The sequence below is a fragment of the Manis javanica genome, chromosome 15 (genome assembly GCF_040802235.1).
Source record: "Manis javanica isolate MJ-LG chromosome 15, MJ_LKY, whole genome shotgun sequence".
NCBI lineage: Eukaryota > Metazoa > Chordata > Mammalia > Pholidota > Manidae > Manis > Manis javanica.
This window is the reverse complement of record NC_133170.1, coordinates 77132769-77152036: the sequence shown is the minus strand read 5'-3', so window position 1 is coordinate 77152036 and position 19268 is coordinate 77132769. Positions and strand designations below refer to the sequence as shown.

General features: G+C 51.2%; 1 protein-coding gene across 5 annotated transcripts in view; it reads left to right on the top strand.

Moving 5' to 3' along the window:
* Positions 1 to 10035, top strand: part of CMKLR1 (chemerin chemokine-like receptor 1) — a 43424-nt gene extending 33389 nt beyond the window's left edge. For all 5 annotated transcript variants that reach the window (XM_017642885.3, XM_017642889.3, XM_017642887.3 and 2 more), the window contains one exon: positions 5162 to 10035. In XM_017642885.3, coding sequence (XP_017498374.3) covers positions 5162 to 6259 — 1098 coding nt within the window. In that variant the 3' untranslated portion in view covers positions 6260 to 10035. The remainder of the gene's footprint in view (positions 1 to 5161) is intronic.
* Positions 10036 to 19268: the final 9233 nt, after the last annotated feature.

Here is a 19268-nt window from a genome sequence, read left to right as displayed (position 1 = left end):
TCAGAGTAACCTGGGTGTGGGTTGGCGAGTAGCTTGTGTGACAACAGCCTCTTCTCCTCACGTTTACCTTGGGAACAGTATGAGTCCAACTCCTGTAGGGTTTTTTTATTTTTTTAATTTTGTTATCATTAATCTACAACTATATGAAGAACATTATGTTTACTAGGCTCCCCCCTTCACCAAGTCCCGCCCACAAACCCCATTACAGTCACTGTCCATCAGCATAGTAAGATGTTGTAGAATCACTGCTTGTCTTCTCTGTGTTACACAGCCCTCCCCATGCCCCCCACACATTATACATGCTAATCATGATACCCCCTTTCTTCTTCCCTGCCCTTATCCCTCCCTTCCCTCCCATCCTCCCCAGTCCCTTTCCCTTTGGTAACTGTTAGTCCATTCTTGGGTTCTGTGATTTTGCTGCTGTTTTGTTCCTTCAGTTTTTCTTTGTTCTTATACTCCACATATGAGTGAAATCATTTGGTATTTGTCTTTCTCCGCCTGGCTTATTTCACTGAACATAATACCCTTTAGCTCCATCCGTGTTGTTGCAAATAGTAGGATTTGTTTTCTTCTTATGCTGAATAATATTCCATTGTGTATATGTACCACATCTTCTTTATCCATTCATCTACTGATGGACACTTAGGTTGCTTCCATTTCTTGGCTATTGTAAATAGTGCTGCGATAAACATAGGGGTGCATCTGTCTTTTTCAAACTGGGCTGCTGCATTCTTAGGGTAAATTCCTAAAGTGGAATTCCTGGGTCAAATGGTATTTTTATTTTCCTGTAGGGTTTTGAGGATGCATGAGCTAATACCATTCAAGAGCTTACCATGTTGGGCTATTGTGGGTACCCAATCAATGATTATTTATCACAAGAAATTAAAATCAATATAAAGTATAACCCATCAGCAGTAGATGTAAGGAACCACCAAACAGCACAGAAACTGCAGACCAGCAGAGTTAATGGGGTTGCTGCCTTTGACCTGCAAAGGTGACTCTGAGCTCCCTTGTGGCCATATCAAAAAGGGAAATATGATCAGTTGTAGAACTTAGGTTATCAAGAATGAGGAAGCAGCCTAATTCCTCAGGGCAAGCAATCTTGCTCCTTACCCTGAATTCTCCAGGGCATCTCTCACTGATCAGGGGTTTCATAAAGGGCACCACAAGAGAGCCTGTGGGCAGCATCATTGACCAGGACTTATAGCACTGCAGGTAGTCACTTTTAGGGGCCTTGAAGGAAAGGCAGAGGGAAACGTGGGAAGGTGGCTCAGGGAAGGCAGTTCCGAGGGAGGATCAAGAATGTGAGGAAGGTCTGAGCTCTCAAGATTCTAAACTTTTAAGTCTCAGAGTGGTGGGCTAGGAACTGCTAATCCCTCAGGGAAGCAGGGGGAGTGCCAGACACCTTTCAGCTGGGATCAGACTTCCCAGCTGTGTGGCCTTAGGCAAGTGGCTTCCCATCTCTGAACCTCAGTTTTCTCACCTGCAAAGCTGACTTATGCTTTCAGAGCTGTTGGAAGCATGGCATGGAGTCTTGCAATATTTGGCATCTACTGAGGGCTGAAATAAATGTTCGTCACGTGTATACACATATTATGGATCTATAGTTATACACAATTTTTCATAAGCTTCCTGGTGGTGGACAGTTTAAGGAATATGAATACCTAGAATTTCATAGCTCTTTAAAATGTGCAGTTGGCAAAAGATTCGTTGGCATTTCACACGACCTTCCCCACAGCAGGAGAGAGGTGTTCTTATCCCTATTTGAGAGATGAGGAGATTGGAACTTAGAAAAGCCAAAATCCTTGCCTATGTTGCCCTTGACCTGCCCTTGAACCCAGAACTGGGGAGACAAGTGGACAGGATGCTTGTCATGTGGCCTTCCTGGGCAAAGGCCATTTCAGGAGGGAGTTAAGAAGTAAAAATAAAAAATAATAACAATATCAGCAGCAGCAACAGTAATAGTAACAGTCTAGTGCTTTCCGGTCAGCAGGCTCTTTCCTAAGCATGTCACCTGTGACCTTTAGTCACAACCATTCCGTGAGTTAGAGAGTATTATTTTACAGGTAAGACAACTGAGGGGCAGAGAGAGAAGATAACTGACTTGCCCAAGGTCATAGGGAGTTCATGCAGACGCAGGATTTGGAAGCTGGAGGTCTGGCCGGGCCCAGAGACTATCTTGACCGCTGTGCCTCGGCTCAGGACAGCAGGAATGTGTGTCAGACAGAGTGGAGGTGGAGGGCCTCTCTCCAGGGCTTGTGGAGAGGGGACACGGACTCACCCAATTCCTGGTGGGGTAAGGGCTGAGGGGTGGACAGACAGACATGCCCAAGGATGTCAGCGCCACGCTTGCCGGCCCAGCCTGGCCCCTGCTCAAGTATGAGAAGACATGGCCTCTGACCCTGAGCTGCTCCCAGCCCAGCTGGAGAGCCAGACGTGATGTTACTTGTGCCCGGCACGTGTGTGTCTGGTGCTGGGCTCCCTGCTCCTCTTCCCCCTCTTCTTGGGGCTCAGACACCCACCACTGCCCAAAAGGGTACTGGGGGCGATGGCGGGAGACAGCCCAGTATGGCTTTCCTCCTCCCTCCTTCCGTGTCCAACTCTTAGCTGTCCTTTAAAACCCAGCTCAGGTCCCGCCAGCCCCGGGAGGCCTCCACAGCCCAGTCTGAGGGGGTCTCTGGGGACACTCTGGCCCTGCCCCAGGCCCAGCACGTCTGTCTTGTGCCTTGGGACCGGCTATGACCCTGTGGGAAGGGACCCTAGGGGAGCTGCGTCCTCATCCCTAGGGCGTGCACAGCCTGGTCCAGGGAATGCAGACACGATCATTTCCTCCTCAAGGACACGCTCAGAACATGGTTTCCAGACAGTGGGAGTGACGGTAAGGGCCCTGGTTCTGCAGACCTGGCTCAAATCCCACTCTCAACCCGCCGCCTGGATGCCTCAGGCCAGGGTCCGCATCTCCCTCAGCCTTGCTGGTGCCCTTCATGGGGCTGGGGCGAGACCACATGTATTAAGTGCTCAGCCCAGTCCCTGGCGTACATCATTATCATGAACACCAGTCACATTTCCCCAACTGTGGGGTGGGGGCCCTGCAGCGTCTGTCTTCTCTCTGCATTCCACTACAACAGGATGCCCTGGGGGCCCCTCGCTGAGCTCTTCTAGAACATCCCCCCCAGCTTGCAGAGTGGGATGACAGCCATGCTTAAGTTCTGAGTCCCTTGAGCAGAGAGACCACCGTGGAATTTTCCAAGTGGCTTTTATTTAGTAAAAGCAAAATGATGACTTTTCACCAATAAAATACAACCTCAAACCCATTAACGAGCAGTAGTGAATTTATACGGAGGAAGGTTGGAGTTATTTGCGATGAAACATCGATCGGCAGTCTTGCCAGGCTGAAACACCTGGTTTGGAGCTCATCTGTTAGGATGGGGAAAGCTGGGTGGTGGAGAGTGCATGGGCTCCGGGCTGTCAGAGCCCTGGGTTCAAATTCCAGCTGTTTCCCCTGTGCCATGATGTAATCACAAATCTGTATGGCAGGTTTACTAAGTGCCAGCACTGATCCAAATGCTCTGATTCCTGATGCCTGTAATTCTTACGACCATTCTGTGAAGCAGTGAGTATTCCCATTTTACTGATGAGGAAACTGAGGTTCAGACAGGAGTCATGTGTCCAAAGCCACACAGCTGGCTGGTGGTCGAGGTTGGGTTTGAACCATGCACAGGACCACTGCCTCCAAGACCTCCCAAGTTTGCAGACTCCCCAGAATCTTAGTTTGTCCTTCCATCAATTGGGAAAATACCCAACAAGGTTGTGATGGGGATTGTAGGAAGTACCGGTTGTCTGGAACACAGCAGGTGCTCAATGAATGTGTTTGTGACCGTCTCCTAACTGGATTGCTGTGACAGCAGGGTCTATGTCCAATTCAGAGTACCCCCAGGGCCTGGAGAATGCCCAGTGAGAATGACACTTCTCTCTCTGGGCCTCAGTTTTGTACAAGATCCATGACATCTGCCTGGCAGAGCCCCGGGGAGACTAAGTGAGATGAGGGAACTACAGCCGTAGGCACATGGTGGGCGCTCTAGGCGGCTCTTCTTCTGTCTTCCAAGTGCCCAACACTGCCTGGAATGGTATTTTCTGGGTCCCGACTGGCAGAGGATTTGCCTCGAGTTACCCACACTCTCAGTCCTGTGTCTTCCTCTGGACCCACCCCTGACTCAGCCTCTCATCTATGGGTGTGCTTAGGTGGGGGGAAGGGAGGCTGGGAGGAAGGGTCCAGCAGTTAATCTGGCTTCAAAGGGCTCCACCACTGCCCGGCTGAGTAAGCTGGAGCATCTCACAGCCTTTCGGAGCCTCAGCTCTCACGCCCCCTCCGTAAACCCGGAGTAGTGACAACAGGTCCTTATCTCCGAGTCCAGACGCAACCACTGCTCCTTGTCCTTCCCTGCAGGTGTTCCCAGCAGGGCACAGGGGCTGACTGGCTGAGGACCCACACTGGAGAGCTTTGGATACCATAACTGAACAGTGAGGGACTCCTGTGAGCTCCAAAGGGCACAAGCAGGGGACCCCTGGCAAGGCGGGGGCACTGGAGAATGCCAGCACTGCTGTCCCTGGGTTTCAGAGACATGGCTGGAATCGAGTTCACAGCACTATGGACCCCTCCTTCATTGCACTTGGTCATTGTGATTTTTCCGTGATTTGGGGAACTTTTTGCCAAATGTTCATCTGCCCAGCTGGCTTGGAAGGGGAAGGGGAGGGTCCCAGAGAGGCAGCAAAGGTTGTCAAGTGGATAGACCCTGAATCTGGAATCTGACTCTCCACGGTGCCTTTTCCCTGTGTTACGGCCTCACCAAGTGACCCAAGCTCTCTGCCTAAGTTTCCTCATCTGTAAAGTGGAGCTTGTAACCTACCTACCTCACTGAGGTGCTTTAAGGATGGAGAGTTTATGTACGTTAAGCCTTTAGAAAAGTGCCTGATAAGTAGGAGGTGCTGGAGATGTTTAGAGGTGTTTGTTACACAAATTAGCAAAGCAGGGACTAGTTAAGCCCCCACGCCAGCCTTGCTGAGAGCCAGGAAGATCATTGTCAGTCTTGCTGGTGTTGGTCAACCTCTTAAAGCCAGTTCCAGTCAAGGTTCACCTAACGACCCCTGTCTCCCTTTGCAGAGAATGGAGGGTGAGGATTACAACACCTCCCTCGCCTACGATGATGAATACCCCAATGATTCCTACCCCATCGTGGTTTTGGAAGAGGTTTCTTCCATGGAGGACAGGGTGGCGAAGATCTTCCTGGTGGTGGTCTACAGCATCATCTGTTTCCTTGGGATCCTGGGCAATGGCTTAGTGATCGTCATCGCCACCTTCAAGATGAAGAAGTCAGTGAACACTGTCTGGTTCCTCAACCTGGCCGTGGCCGACTTCCTGTTCAATGTCTTCCTGCCAATCCACATTGCCTACGCTGCCATGGAGTACCACTGGGTTTTTGGGGCAGCCATGTGCAAGATCAGCAACTTCCTGCTCATTCACAACATGTACACCAGTGTCTTCCTGCTGACCATCATCAGCTTTGACCGCTGCATCTCCGTGCTCCTCCCTGTCTGGTCCCAGAACCATCGCCGCATCCGGCTGGCCTACATGGCTTGTGTGGTTATCTGGGTCTTGGCTTTCTTCCTGAGTTCTCCATCCCTCGTCTTCCGGGACACAGCCAAGCTGCATGGGAAAATATCCTGCTTCAACAACTTCAGCCTGTCAGCAGCCAGCTCTTCCCCATGGCCCACTGAGTCCCAACAGCACATGGCAGTGAACGTCACCCGCTTCCTCTGTGGCTTCTTGGTCCCGGTTCTCATCATCACAGCCTGCTACTTCACCATCGTCTGCAAGCTACAGCGCAACCGGCTGGCCAAGACCAAGAAACCCTTCAAGATCATCGTGGCCATCATCATCACCTTCTTCCTCTGCTGGTGCCCCTACCACACGCTCAACCTCCTGGAGATCTACCACACCATTGTGCCCGGCTCCGTCTTCAGCCTGGGTTTGCCCCTAGCCACGGCCATTGCTATTGCCAACAGCTGCATGAACCCCATTCTGTATGTCTTCATGGGTCAAGACTTCAAGAAGTTCAAGGTAGCCCTCTTCTCCCGCCTGGTCAATGCTCTGAGTGAGGAGACAGGCCACTCCTACTACCCCAGCCACAGGAGCTTTACCAAGATGTCATCGATGAACGAGAGGTCTTCAGTGAATGAGAGGGACACTAGCATGCTTTGAAGCTCATCTGGGAACCCCCCAGTAGGCAGGCCCTCCAGCCTTGGAGGCCAAAAGCTATGCTTTCTCAAGACCGCAGCAGAAACCTCTTCAGCGCCCACCAGTGCCCACTGTATTTTGCATGGGGCTGAGCAGTGGTTTGAGCTGGGAGTCCAGGGAATGGAACCCTTTTCTTCAAGTGAGCTGGTGGACAGGCCCTGCCATGCTGCTTACAGCCTGGGACCAGCATCCTGGGCTTCTTGGGAGACCAGCCTTGACTGACACAAAGCAAAAAAAAGGAAGACTCTCAAAACCACTGCCATGAACTAGAATCAGCATCAGATGGCAGGATTATGCTACCTACTGTGCACATTCCAGGAATGCCACAGGCACTCTACAAGGTGCATTCCTGGTGTGAGCAGAGTTGGTCAGAACAGACCCAACGTGATGCAGACCATGCCTCACCCCCTATACCTACATCAGTAGCAAGCCAGACATCCTGCCGCCGAAGCCTTTCCCCTGGTTCAGGGCAAGGGGAAATGCACAGGTTGCCGGGAGAGGAAGGTGATGTGAGCCAGTCAGCAGCCAGGATGGTGGATTTGGCTTTCAGAGCAGCTGGGAAGGCCCAGGAGAGGTCCCGAGGAGCCATGTAGGCAAGACCAGCAGGGCTGCCCTGAGGACTTCAGGCCTGGGGAGGAACAGGGAAGCAAGACCTTTCACGGGTGCGGCTCCAAGCAGCTCAGCCTACACCTTCCTGGGTGATGGCTACTCTGGGGATGGACCAGGCTGCCCTTGCCCCAGGCACTGCTCTCCTCTGCATTTGCTGCTTGGGGCCAGCCAGGTCACGGCCAGCAGCGACTCCTGCAGCCTCCACCCCATCACAGGGGTTCCTCCCTCCTTCCCTAATCCTCTGGCTGGAGGTGCTCAGAATACTACACCCGGGGGGCATCTCCTCCTCCTCACCCTCCTCAAAGCCTTGCTGAAGACTAGTCCAAAATTAGCCTCTGGAGGCAACCCCAGGAGCATCTTGCCGGGTGAAGAGTGTGGCTACGGGCTCAGTCACTGAACTCAAGCAGAATCTGGCGTCTGCCTCCTTGAATTGTGCTCCTGAGATGCTGACTGTGGTGTACCACTGGCTCAGAGCTCCTTCTATGGGAAGCCATGTTCTTTTCGCATCTAGGAACGTCACTTTCCTGTGTTAGAGGGCCATTGTCCCATTTACAAATGACAAGGCTGAGGCTCAGAGGAGGGAAGTAACTCCCCCAGTGTCACACAGCTATCCAGAGGCATATAAGATCTGTACCCAGCTCTGTCTGGTCCCAGAAACTGTTCTTTTGTGGAGAATGTATCTATTGAGGATATTCTGGGCTATACTGATAGCTTACATATATTTAGCACTTCCTATGGTAAGCACTTTATATGTGTTATCTCATATATTCCTCACAGCAGCTCTGAGTTACATACAGTTATCACTTCCCTTTTATAGATGAGGAGTCAGGCTCAGAGAGGCTAAGTAACTTGCCCAAGGGCATCCAGCTGGTCTCTGCCAGAGTCTAGATTTAAAACTAGGTCTATCTGGCTCAAAAAAGGCTGCAGAGTTTTGACCATAAATATCAATTCTTCAGTAGGCTAATGTAAACATCTTAATGACTATTAAGTCGTCTTTCCAAATAGTTTTGAAAAATGATCCAACATGGCAGAGAAAGTGCACTGGGCCTCCCGCCCCCGCCAGCCCCATCCCCACGCGCCCACCATAGCTCCCACCTCTTGCACCACTGACATCTCCAGGCAAGGCAGTGGGGAGAGGGGCCCGGCAAGAGGCAGCCTCCCGTGAGCCCCTGGCCCTTTGGCCTCCAAGTGTCCACATTCCGTCTCCTTCCAAGTCCTTTCTTTGTGAAGCCAACACTCCAACAAAATGCAGTGAACAGATGTAATGTCTACACAGCACTGGGCAAGCTCCCCAGTCCACAGGCTGTTTGGAATCCACACCTCATTAAGAGACAAACTGTTCCCTCCCTTGCTGGGCCATTATGCTTTGGACAAGGCAGCTCTGAACCGACCCCAAGTTGGGGCCTCTGACTGCTTCCAGAAATGTAGACTGGGACACTCTGAGAATGAAAAGGGGAGCTTTAAATATTGCCCACTGCCCCCTGTCATTCTCTTCCCCAACTTCAGGGAGGAAGCAACTAAGGCTCAGGATGTGTCCCAGGTCCCAGGGACAGTCATCAGCCACTCGGGCCTCCGGCCACCAGGACAGTGCTGCTTCCTCGGGCTTAGCTACTCGCTTCCCATGGGCTGCATGCTGGCCAAGCCAGGCCCTGGGGCGCCAGGAAATCATGTCGACTTTGGAAAAGTTCTACAACAGGAGCAAAACTGAAGCAAGCTGTTTGCCTACTTAGGACCAGGTGTCCCTTTCTGGCTGCCTCCCTGTCTTCCTGTTCTGAGTGTAGTTTCCCATCAGATACTTAAATACAACCATGACTTCCCCTTCAATCTTGTCCCTGCAGCTTCTCCCAAGGACCTACACGGTCACACACCCGCGAAGTCCCCGTGGCTCACAGAGGCCACTCGCCTGCACTACTCCATGGCCAGCCAGCGTGCGTGTGCCTGAGAGCCTTCCCTCCGGGGCCAGGACCCAGCGGTGGGGTCTTGATGCTGCCTTCTGGGTGGGGTGGGTGATCCCCGGGCGTGCAGGGAAGCAGGCAGAGGGACACGAAGAGAAGATGCTATTTGAGACGGGATGGGGGAAGCCCAAAGGAAATAGAAATAATGATGAAGGAAAGGACTTCCCTTATTCAGCATCTGCTGTGTGTCAGGCACAAAATCTCATCAAACCCTCAAAACAATTGAAAGAAGAGGACCATCAGACCCACATGGGTAATGCAGAAAGGGAGATTCGGATGGCAGGCCCCACTTGTTCAGGGTCACACAGCTAGTAAATGGTGGATCTGAGCCTTGAACCCAGTGCTTCCCCAGCTCCTGCTACTGGCCTTCCTTTCCCATTCCTCCCTAGCATGCTATGCTCTGGCTGGATCCGGGTACCCTAGGCCTGTGGATTTGAAAAACTGCTGCTGTGGGTGATACCCAGGACTAGGAGAAGCCAGGAAGCCACGTGTCCAACTGCGGATCAATTCAGTAGGGGGCCTGGGGCTTGCTCCCTTCCTCTCTTGGAGGACAGTGTCTCTTGAATCAAGAAACAGAAGCAAGAGTGGGGCTCATTGCTGGATGTTCCTGCCCCAAACTCCCCCTTGCCTTCCCCGCCCACCTCACAGACTAGCAGGTGAGGCTCAGAGAGGTAAAGGGTCCTGTCCAAAGTCACACAGCTATGTTGTGAGACGGCAGGAGAAACCCTGAAACTCCAACCTACCATCCCCCAGCTTTTGGACTTTAAGGAATCTGCATTTTGAAAAACATTTCCTCCACTTATTTCCTTAGCAACCAAGGATAAGCGATGGTGCGTGACCTACCCAAGATAACAGCAGATAGGAGCCTGAGACAGAGGACTCCTCGCTCCCTAGTCTGAGCTCTTCAGCACCACCACCCAAGGACAGAGGCCCCCACCCACCCATCCATTCATTGGCTTAGCCATCTCTATTTCACCCACTCCTCCAGTCCATAAAAATCTATTTAATAGGCACTCTGCCAGGCCCCATGGTAGAAACAGGCATGCAGGGATGACATGGGTATATACAGTCTCCAGTGGGACAGACAGCCACCCACTTTGAAAAACACACCCTGAATGGAAACCCACCCCAGTAAGGGCTCCACACATGCTGCTGAGGGTTCTGACCCTTTCCAAAGGCCAGGGAAACTCCTCAGCGAAGAGCCACGGGGCTGACACGGGAAGGATGGGTAGGCGCAGACTGGGTGGCAGGTGCAGGAGAGAGGCTCCAGGCAGCTGGGCTCGTGCTGGGGGCTGGGGGTGGGGGCGGTCAGGGTGATGGTGGGAACTGAGTGGGTGGGGGCTGCCGCTGGGCGAGTAGATAGGAGGGAGACAAGGCAGGCTCGCCCCGAGATGAAGGGGAAGCCATGTGCATGGGGGTGATGTGCTCAGGCCTGCACACTGAAACTGCTGATGCCTGGGGCTGCTGGAGGAGGGTGGGACAGGGAGGGGCCGGAGGGGTGCCAGGAGGCCACTGCAGCCTCCAGCTGAGTGCTATGGCGCCCAGACTTCAGGAGCCAAGGGAGAGAAATGGACTATTCCAGGCTATTTAAAAGCTACCCAAGCTCTCTCAGGGGAGTGGTTAGCAGGAAACCAACCCAGGGCCCATTTCAGCTGCACAGAGGCTTCCGTGCGTTGCTTTATTGATGGAAATTAATTGTAAATATTATTCAAATGTACCTCCCAATGCACAATTATATTTCTCAGGGGAGCCTTCTGAGCACATAATAAGGCCCTATAAATAAAACACATATTAACCTAGAGGAACAGAGGCATGTTAATACTGCAGGTGGTGGGGGCGGCTGTGGGGAATTTATGCAGTCAAGACTCCAAGTACTCGGATTTGGGTTTTAACTTCCAAGGTCACTGGAGTTCTGACCTGGGCATCCTCCGGATGTTTCTCCGCCAGTGTCCGCTCTGAGGAGGTGGAAGTGGGGATTCTGAGAAACTGCTTTCCCTTCCTCACAGCCCTGGCAATCTTAGGATTGCTGAGTTTAGAAGAGACTACTTCATCAAGTTCAGCCCTTCTCAGGCTCCCATGTGCAGATGGTGAAACTGAGGCTTCTTTGCAAATAAGATCGGGACCTCCTACCACACTGATTGCTGTGAGATGGGATGTGTGTGAAAATGCCCCCACGAGTCACTCTCTAAAGCATCATCGCTCCAGAGAGCTGGGCGTTCCCCAAGCCACCCTCTTCACTTCTTAGTTTGTTGATAAGGGCTTTGGTGCTTGTCTGCCCTGAAGGACCCCTGCCCAGAATCTGTGAGGTCACTGGGGCATTTCCAACAGAATCCTGGCTGAAGGGGATGCAGGCGGCTTTAGAAAAACCTGGTGCAGGGCTGAGACATGTTGTACTGGGGGCATGAACATTACCCTGTAAAATTGTCCTGGATATGAGTGAGGGCTGCTGTTCTGACCTAGGTGGTAGTTACGAGGCTGTGCTTATAAGCAACAAACCATTTATCGGTGCATATGTGATTACTGCACTTTATTGTAGCTAAGTTATGCCTCAATAAAAGTATTTTTTGAAATAAAATAAGTTTAAAAAAATTCATAGTGTCTGCAAGAAATGACTTCCCAACTCCCAGAGTGCTCTAGACAGAACCAGATCTATCTCTGATTCAAGAGAGCAACCCAAAGGGAGGTGGTCCCTGCAGGGTCCACTAATGAGGCAGCCTTTCAGGAAGGACTGACCCCCCCAGGAGTCACCCCAGCCCTGTCCCCTGACACAAACACCTTTGATACTGATGACCCAGAATTACATGGGCTCAGGAGTCAGGCTGCCTGAGCTCGGATCCCAGCTCCACCTCCTACATCAGCTAGGGTTAGGGCTAGGGTTAAGGCTCTGTGACCTCAGGCAAGTGACTCAATACCTGCAGAGCCTTAGTTTTCTCACCTGCAAAATGGGCATAATAACAACGTGTAGCTCACACGCTTACTGTGAGGATTAAATGATAGGCCACATGTAAACATTTAGCAGATGCTGGGCTCCCACACACCGTTCTCATCCATCTGGACACACATCAGCCTCCTCACTGTCTCCCCACCTCCAGCCCTGCCCCCAGAGCCCACATTCTTCAAGACGCAGCCGAAGCAAGCTCCCATCCTAGAGCGCTATGACTCAAACCCGTGACGTGGCTTACAACGCCCTAGAGGGCTGGCATTGCTTCCTCCTGCATCTCATGCTGCTTCCCAGCTGGCATCCCTCTCTGCCTCTCACCAACAAAATAAAGCAAAGCAAACAGACAAACAACAACAGCACCTCTGAGATACTTGTTCCCTGAGGCCTTTGCATGTGCTATTCCCGCTGTTCCCGGACCACTGCTTTTATGTGACTGGTCCCTCTTCCTCCTCCAGGTCTCAGCTCAGATGTCTCTTCAGAGAGGCCCTTCCTGACCGCCCCGCCCCCCATTGAAGGTAACGCCCAGCTCCGCTCACCATCCACTAGATCCCTTGTCCTATAATCAGTATAGTACTTCCCACCATCTGGAATGATTCTGCTGCCTTATGTCGGGGCCCCTGCTGGGTGGTGAGCCCCACCAGGGCAGGGGCCGGGTCTGTCTTGCCCGCCTCTGTATTCCCAGCCCCCAGAGCCATGCTCAGCACAGAAACAGTGCTCACAGTTTTCTGTTGAACAAAGACAGCTATAAGCTGACATTTTTCACCATCCTCATCATCAAATTTCATGACAATCGCTATTACAATACACCATTTCCAAAGGGTTTTCACATATTTTCCTACCTCGTTGAAACTTGTGGGTCCAGGTAATCCCCCATTTCACAGACATGGAAACTGAGGACCTGGGTCACTTAGGTCGGAAGTGGAGGGGCTGCAGGGTCCTCTCCCTCATGACATGAGGAGCGGTCACAAATGGAGGAGGCTTCCCTTAAGTGCTTCCGTCTCCCTGGCCTTTCCTTCCCCTTTAATTAATTGCAGCCTGAAAATAAAAGAACCAGATGCCTTCCCCCGCCTCCAGCCCCTCATTGTTTCGCAGCTCTTTTCCGGACCAGGACGCCTGTTATGGACTTGGCTGGTACAACCGTGACCACAGATTTCCTGTGTTTATCCTTCCACTTAGAAATCATGGAAGGAGCAATCAACTGGATGCCAGGTCTGTGCTGGGTACTGGGAGACACCACAGCAAAAAGCATGGCAGGCAGGCACGTCATGCCCACAGGGTCCGTGGCGTCCAGGTGCCCAGCTCTGGGAGAAGTGGAAACCAGGGCTGTCTTTTCCTTGATTTCCACCATGCAGATGTTTGGCCCCCATACAGCAGATATCTGCATGATCCACTGAGTTTCTAGCTGGCTCCCAGATGTTGGTGCCCCTGAGCAGGGACACACAGAGGGGGTGAGAAAGGGGGCTCTCAGCCTGGCTGGTGGCTGGTAATTAGCTGGTAAGCTCCTGGTGGATGGCGGGCAGTTTACAAAGCCCAGACCACTGCGTGGCGCTTTACTGGGAAGGACTGACTTAGAATGGGCTTTCAGGCATGGTGACTTGCAACCAGAGGCAATTCTACATCCATCATCCCATTTAATCCTTATTAGAAACCTGAAGAGTAAACTACCTTCCACTTTAGACAGGAAGCTGAAGCCAAAGGGGTCAAGCAAGTTTCCCAGAACCACACTGATATTCATCCCTTGATTTTGTTATTGAGCCTTTACTCTGTGCCAAGCACTGTGCCAGGCACTGGGGGTATGTCAGCAGCCACCATTCTTACTTGCATCAGTCTTAGAACATACCAGTATGTAGAAGAGCTGGGATTTCAACCATGTCTGTAGAGCTTTGTGGCTTCACATACTCTTTCCTAGATGTGCTGCTTTCTGAGATAAATTAGGTACAGAGTGATTAGTACAGAGTGAAGAGAAAGGCTTCCTGTTATAGAGCCTTGAAGCCTCTTGGAAGTTAGAGAGAAAACTCACATCTCGGCTGGGAGGTGCTGAACTGAAATTTTTTCTGGGAGTCAGGATGCAGCTGTCAGCAACTGCTCCCCCGTCCCTGACTCCTCAAAATAGGAGAGCAATCTGGACCAACAGCTCTTTCCCTCCTTTGCAAGAGCAACAGGGAGATGGCACTGCTTCACCCAAAAGACCAGGGAGCTGAACCAAGGCAGGTGGAAGGAACAAGGAATTAGGAACAGAGTGGGGTGCCAGACTCACTAGGGGGACAACTGGGTTTCCAGCTTGTTGAAATGTTGCCCCTTTCTAGTTTGTCTGAAATGTCACCCCTTTCTAGGGTGATTGTAAAGCTCATTCTGATCCCCGACTCTCAACATCTTCAAAGATGCAAAGAGATCTACGGAAGCAGCCTGTTCAGTCTCAGGGCGTTAGATGACGAGGTCCTTCTGTCAGTCTAGGACCCCTCCGCAGGATGCTTGATAGGAAATGAGTCTCACAGTCCGTCAGAGGTGAGCCAGGGCACGAACCCAGATGGCCCCACACTCAGCAACTTGGTCCCTGCTCCTCGATATCAACATCCATTCCCCTCCATGTCTTTCTCTCACATTTTGGTTCAGACCTAACGGTCTGTGTAAATTTAGGAAGCAGAGAAACAGAAAACCACTGTTATCTTCAAAGGCTAGTAATATAAACGATAGGAATACAATAATTCGTACTAGTTGGCATTCATCTTCGGACTCACAGTTTGAAGTAAACCAAGAAAGAAATAAGATTATATATCAATTAGGATGCATTTGGCTGAAACCCTAGCGGAGCGGCTGAAGCAGTGAGGGGAGTGTGTACCTTCACATAATAAGATCCTGCATGCTGGGAATTCAACAGCTGAACGGTGACATCAGGGACCCAGAGTGTTTCCTTCTCTCTGGTCTGTCACCCTGAGAGGCTAGGCTTTGTCCCCGAGATGGCATCTCTCATGGTCATTAAGACGAGTTTCCATCTTATGCCACACTGAGCAGAAGAGGACAGAATGTTTCAGAATGCTGCAAGGGAACCTCTCTCCCAGTCTCTCTCACACCTCTTTGGCCAGAACCAGGCCCCATGGCTACTGCTAAGCCAATCACTGACAGGGAAGGGAGCGGCTTGGACCAATCAGGATCTACCCAGCAGATTCTACATGGGGGAGGCGGAGACATCCAAGCACAACCAGGGCTCTGTGCCTGGAGGAGGGGGTGTGTTTTAGGGACAGGCGTCCAGTGGTGTCTCCTACACAGAAGACAGAGATGCCCTGACAAAAAGTCCACAGATTCACCTTATTACAGGGAACAGCAAATTCTCAGCCCTGAGCAAAAAATGCAGCAGGGGCAGAGGAAAGGAGAGTTCTTAGACATTAAGAAGAACTTATTTCTTAGAAAATCAGAATGCTTTATCCCCTGAGAGTAATGATTTCCTCCTTTTCTTTATATTAAGTAAGGCATGATCTTTGGCAAAAAATTACAATTGATGAACAAGCAAAACTGAAGTAAAAATTAAAGGAAAATCACTTTTAATTCCAGGGATCACCTAGGTGTAAGCGCTGTCATCATTTTAGTCTGTGATCTACGATCTAGTCTATATGTCTAGATCTTTCAATACCTAGCAACAAGATTTGTACATATATTCTGTTCTACTTGGGGGAGGCAGATTTTAAAACATGGATTTTAAATCCATGTTTTAATCAGATCATCAAATGTTCCCGTATATAGCCTTGATTATCCAAGCGATTTCCTCAAAGACCTAGTTGAAGGGCCATAATTTACTTAGCCAACCCCCCTTGATGGACATTTAGGCTGTTTCCCCTTCAGAAGTAGTATTATAATCGCTGTTGTCATTGGGATTCCTGGATGGATTCACCCTGGAGAAGCTTTGGTTGCACTGAGCTTCTTCTTCTGCCCTGGGAAGCCCATGGATCTAACCAGCCTTGGTTTCCTGCCCACTAGCCCAGCCTCCGGGTCCCTGGCCCACCTTTCTCCTTCGAGCAGAGGGGAGAGTTGTTTGGAGGCTTTAAGAAGAAGCCTGCCAGCTCAGGAAAGGGGGGCTGGTGGAGGGGGCAGTGATCGCAGGCCGACTCTGGAATCAGGCGGTATGATTGGGCAGATGATTCTCCCTGAGCCTTGGTTTCCTTGAGATTGGGAGTGTAATAGAAATGCCTTAGAGGGTTGCATGAGGATTCAATAAAATAATCCATGTAAAGAGCTTATCACACACTTGAAAAATATTGTGTACTTTAAAAGCGGCTAGCTTTCGCTATTGGAATACTTTATTGCATTTTTTTCTTTTACTGAGGCTACGAGACTGCATTTGCTTTGTTCTCTCTGGGGACCATGCCTAATCCAGGCCATTGATTCGGGAGGTTGCACAGATCTGTCTGGATTATATATTGGGGTTGCTCACTGAATACTTGCTGCAGTCTTGGTGTGAGAAGAGAACGTGTTTTCTTTGTGGCTTCTGATCTCCCTTATGACATCCTTCTCAACCCTCCCACGCCTCCTTCTGTACTGGAAACAAAACTAGACAAAAAAACAAAAACAAAAATTTAAGCTTTACCCAGATTATGGGTTGAATTGTATTCCCCCAAAATTCAGATTTTGAAGTCGTAACCTGAGAATGTGACCTGCTTTGGAGATAGTTTTTGCAGAAGCAATCAAGTCAAAATCAGGTCCTCAGGGTGGGTCCTGATCCAATATGACTGGTGTCCTTACAGAAAGGGGACATTTGAATACAAACACATGCAGAGGGACAATGACATGGAGAGACGCAGGGAGAAGATGGCCATCTACAAGCCAAGGGGAGAGCCTCAGGAGGAGCCGATCCTACTGACCCCTACCTCTTGGGCTTCAGCCTCCAGAACCGTGAGGCGCTTCATTTCTGTTGTTTGAGGCTCTCGGTCTGTGGTGCTGTGTTACGACAGCCCTAGCTGGCTAATGTAGCCAGTTTTGACATTTCAGTTCAAATGTTAGTTTTAGGATTCTGAGCTAAGTCTCCACTGGATACACACACCCAGCCTCTCGGGGGCACTGCCCTCCCCTGCTTTACTCCTGGGCTGGTTTTGGGCATGTGGAGGGTGGGGCTTGGTCCAGGGGTCTCAGCGGAGGGTAGAATCTGGGGTTCTGCCAGTCCTCCGTCCCTCTGAGGGCAGAGGCGTGTCCCCACTCCCCCAGGTCCTGCAAGTGTGAGTGGAAAACTGTGGAAGGGAGGTCTCGCTCTGGGCTTGGCAGACTAGTGTCCCTTCAGCTCCCTCAAACATAAGCATACCATCTCCTGTGCCCCTGCACTGCCCCCGCCCAGCTTGGATTGGGAGGCAGTATCCCAGCTTGTCTGAAGGTCACCCTGACCTGCCCTATGACCGCCTTGCTGGCTGTCACCTGCCGGGTGCACTGAGGGTGCCCAAGATAGCTGCGAGGTGCGGCTGTGACCCAGGCAGCACCGTGTGCCCTCACAGTTCCAGGAACGAGGCTGCGAGGGGAAGGTCCACACTCCAGAATTCTCCTGTTCTTCTCCTTCCCCAAGTCCTGGTTCTGGACAGAGTCAGCTTCTCTCTTCCTCTCCCCACGCTATGTTCTCCTATCCTCTGGTGGTAAGTAAGCCTCAGATTGTAGAGGGAAAGGAGTCTGGCAGAACCCAGGAGCTGGGCTTCCCGGCACAGCTTTTGTGTATTAAAGGGAGAGAATAAAAGAAGCTGGGAAACCCTCCCTCAAAGCAGTAGCCTGACTTGAGCCCCTAGCCTCGCTCCCATTCGGCATGGCACAGCAGAACGTCACATCTTTCTTTCTTATATAGCCGGTCCTGCTCTCCCCTCCCGTGCACACGGACTCTCGGGCCAATGGAGCAGAGATCTTGTATTTGGAACACTAACAGTAACAGCTCTCGGATACTTTCCAGGAGAGCCACCCATTACCATTACTGCTGGACTCTTCCTGCTGCCCCCAACAGGCTTTGGGGCTTAAAAATTGGAATGAAAAAGTCATAATGACCACTCTTCAGGTAATTATTCATAATTTCAGTAACTGCTGACAATCAGTCCAGATTTCTCAGATGGGGAAGTGGAGGCTGGGAGTGGGGAAGTCCCTCGCCCGCGGTGACCAGGCTGGGGAGGTCCTGCGGCCATGGGAGTTGACCTCCCCCCCTTGCCTGACTTCACACTGTTTAGATCTACGCCAAGATCATTGCATCGTTGCAGCCCAGGAGGGTTTGCATTGCTGTAATGAGGCTCCTGTGCAATTTGCACAGGATTTTTCTGCTCCCTTCATGGGGAGTTGCTTACCAGATTTCTGAGAACCTGGGGATTGGCCAGCGACAGGATTGGAGATGCTCTGTGGGAAGGGGGGTGCTCCATGTGTCCCCTTGGGTTCCTAATGTATCTGTAATAGGATTAGTGTTGCCTGAAATCCTGGGCGTCTACTCGGCCTTCCTGAGCAATCTGCATCTCCTGGTCTGAGGGTTGCCAGGAATCAGAAACCCATCCTGGGTCTTTGGAGACTCTGAGAATAGGTGCTCAAGCTGTCCCCCAAATGTTCCATGTGCGGTGCTGTAGGCAGACAGCGGTTCTGGCTGACATGAGATTTTCCCCTGTTTGACCTCACTCCACCTCAAATGGTCACTGGGACACGGGGAATGAGCTCAGGAACCAGGTGCTCAAGGAGGTCAAGGCATGTGCCCAAGCAATGTAGCTGAAAAACAGTGGTGCCAAGACCTGAGTCCAGGGCCCAGTGGCTGTGGAGCTCCTGTACTCAGCAGTGTCACGCACATGTTACGGATGTGGAGACCCAGCACCCAACCGGTCATCCAGTGCCTTCTACACTTTGTGCCTCCACTTTTTCATCTGCAAAATAGAGAGGCAGCTCAAGGTCTGGAATGAGGTGCTAGGCCAGGGGCCCAGAGACTTGTGCTTTTCTCAGCTCTGTTACGGGGTCACAGTAACCTTAAGGAAGTCACATTCCCTCTCTGGGTCTCAGCCTTCCCTTCTGAAACACAGGAAGGGGACAGAGATGGGTTTTAACAAGAACACAGGAAGTTAGCATTTAACAAGCACCTACCAGGAGCTAGCACCTAAGATGCCCATCATTGCATCGGCTCCTCCCCAAGCCTTGGCAGGCTGGCAGTGTCATGGGCACTTTATGGATGTGGAGACCCAGGCTCCTTCGTTTGCAGAGACTTGTTCTTGGCTACATGGCCTCCGTGGACCTTTTAAGCTCCAACACTCCAAAAGTCCAGAGGGTTTAGGCACATAGGGTTCAAATCCTGCCTCTGCCAATTTCCAGCAATGGGACCTTCTGAACAGGTTCTTTGCCTCAGTTCCTTCATCTGAAAAATGGGTCTAATTGTGCCCACCTTGCAGAGTTACTGAGATAATTAAAATGATATGCTACAAGTCCACTATCAGGCTCATGGAAAATGGTGGCTCCTTTTTCCCTTTTCCTACAGAGACTCCTGGAG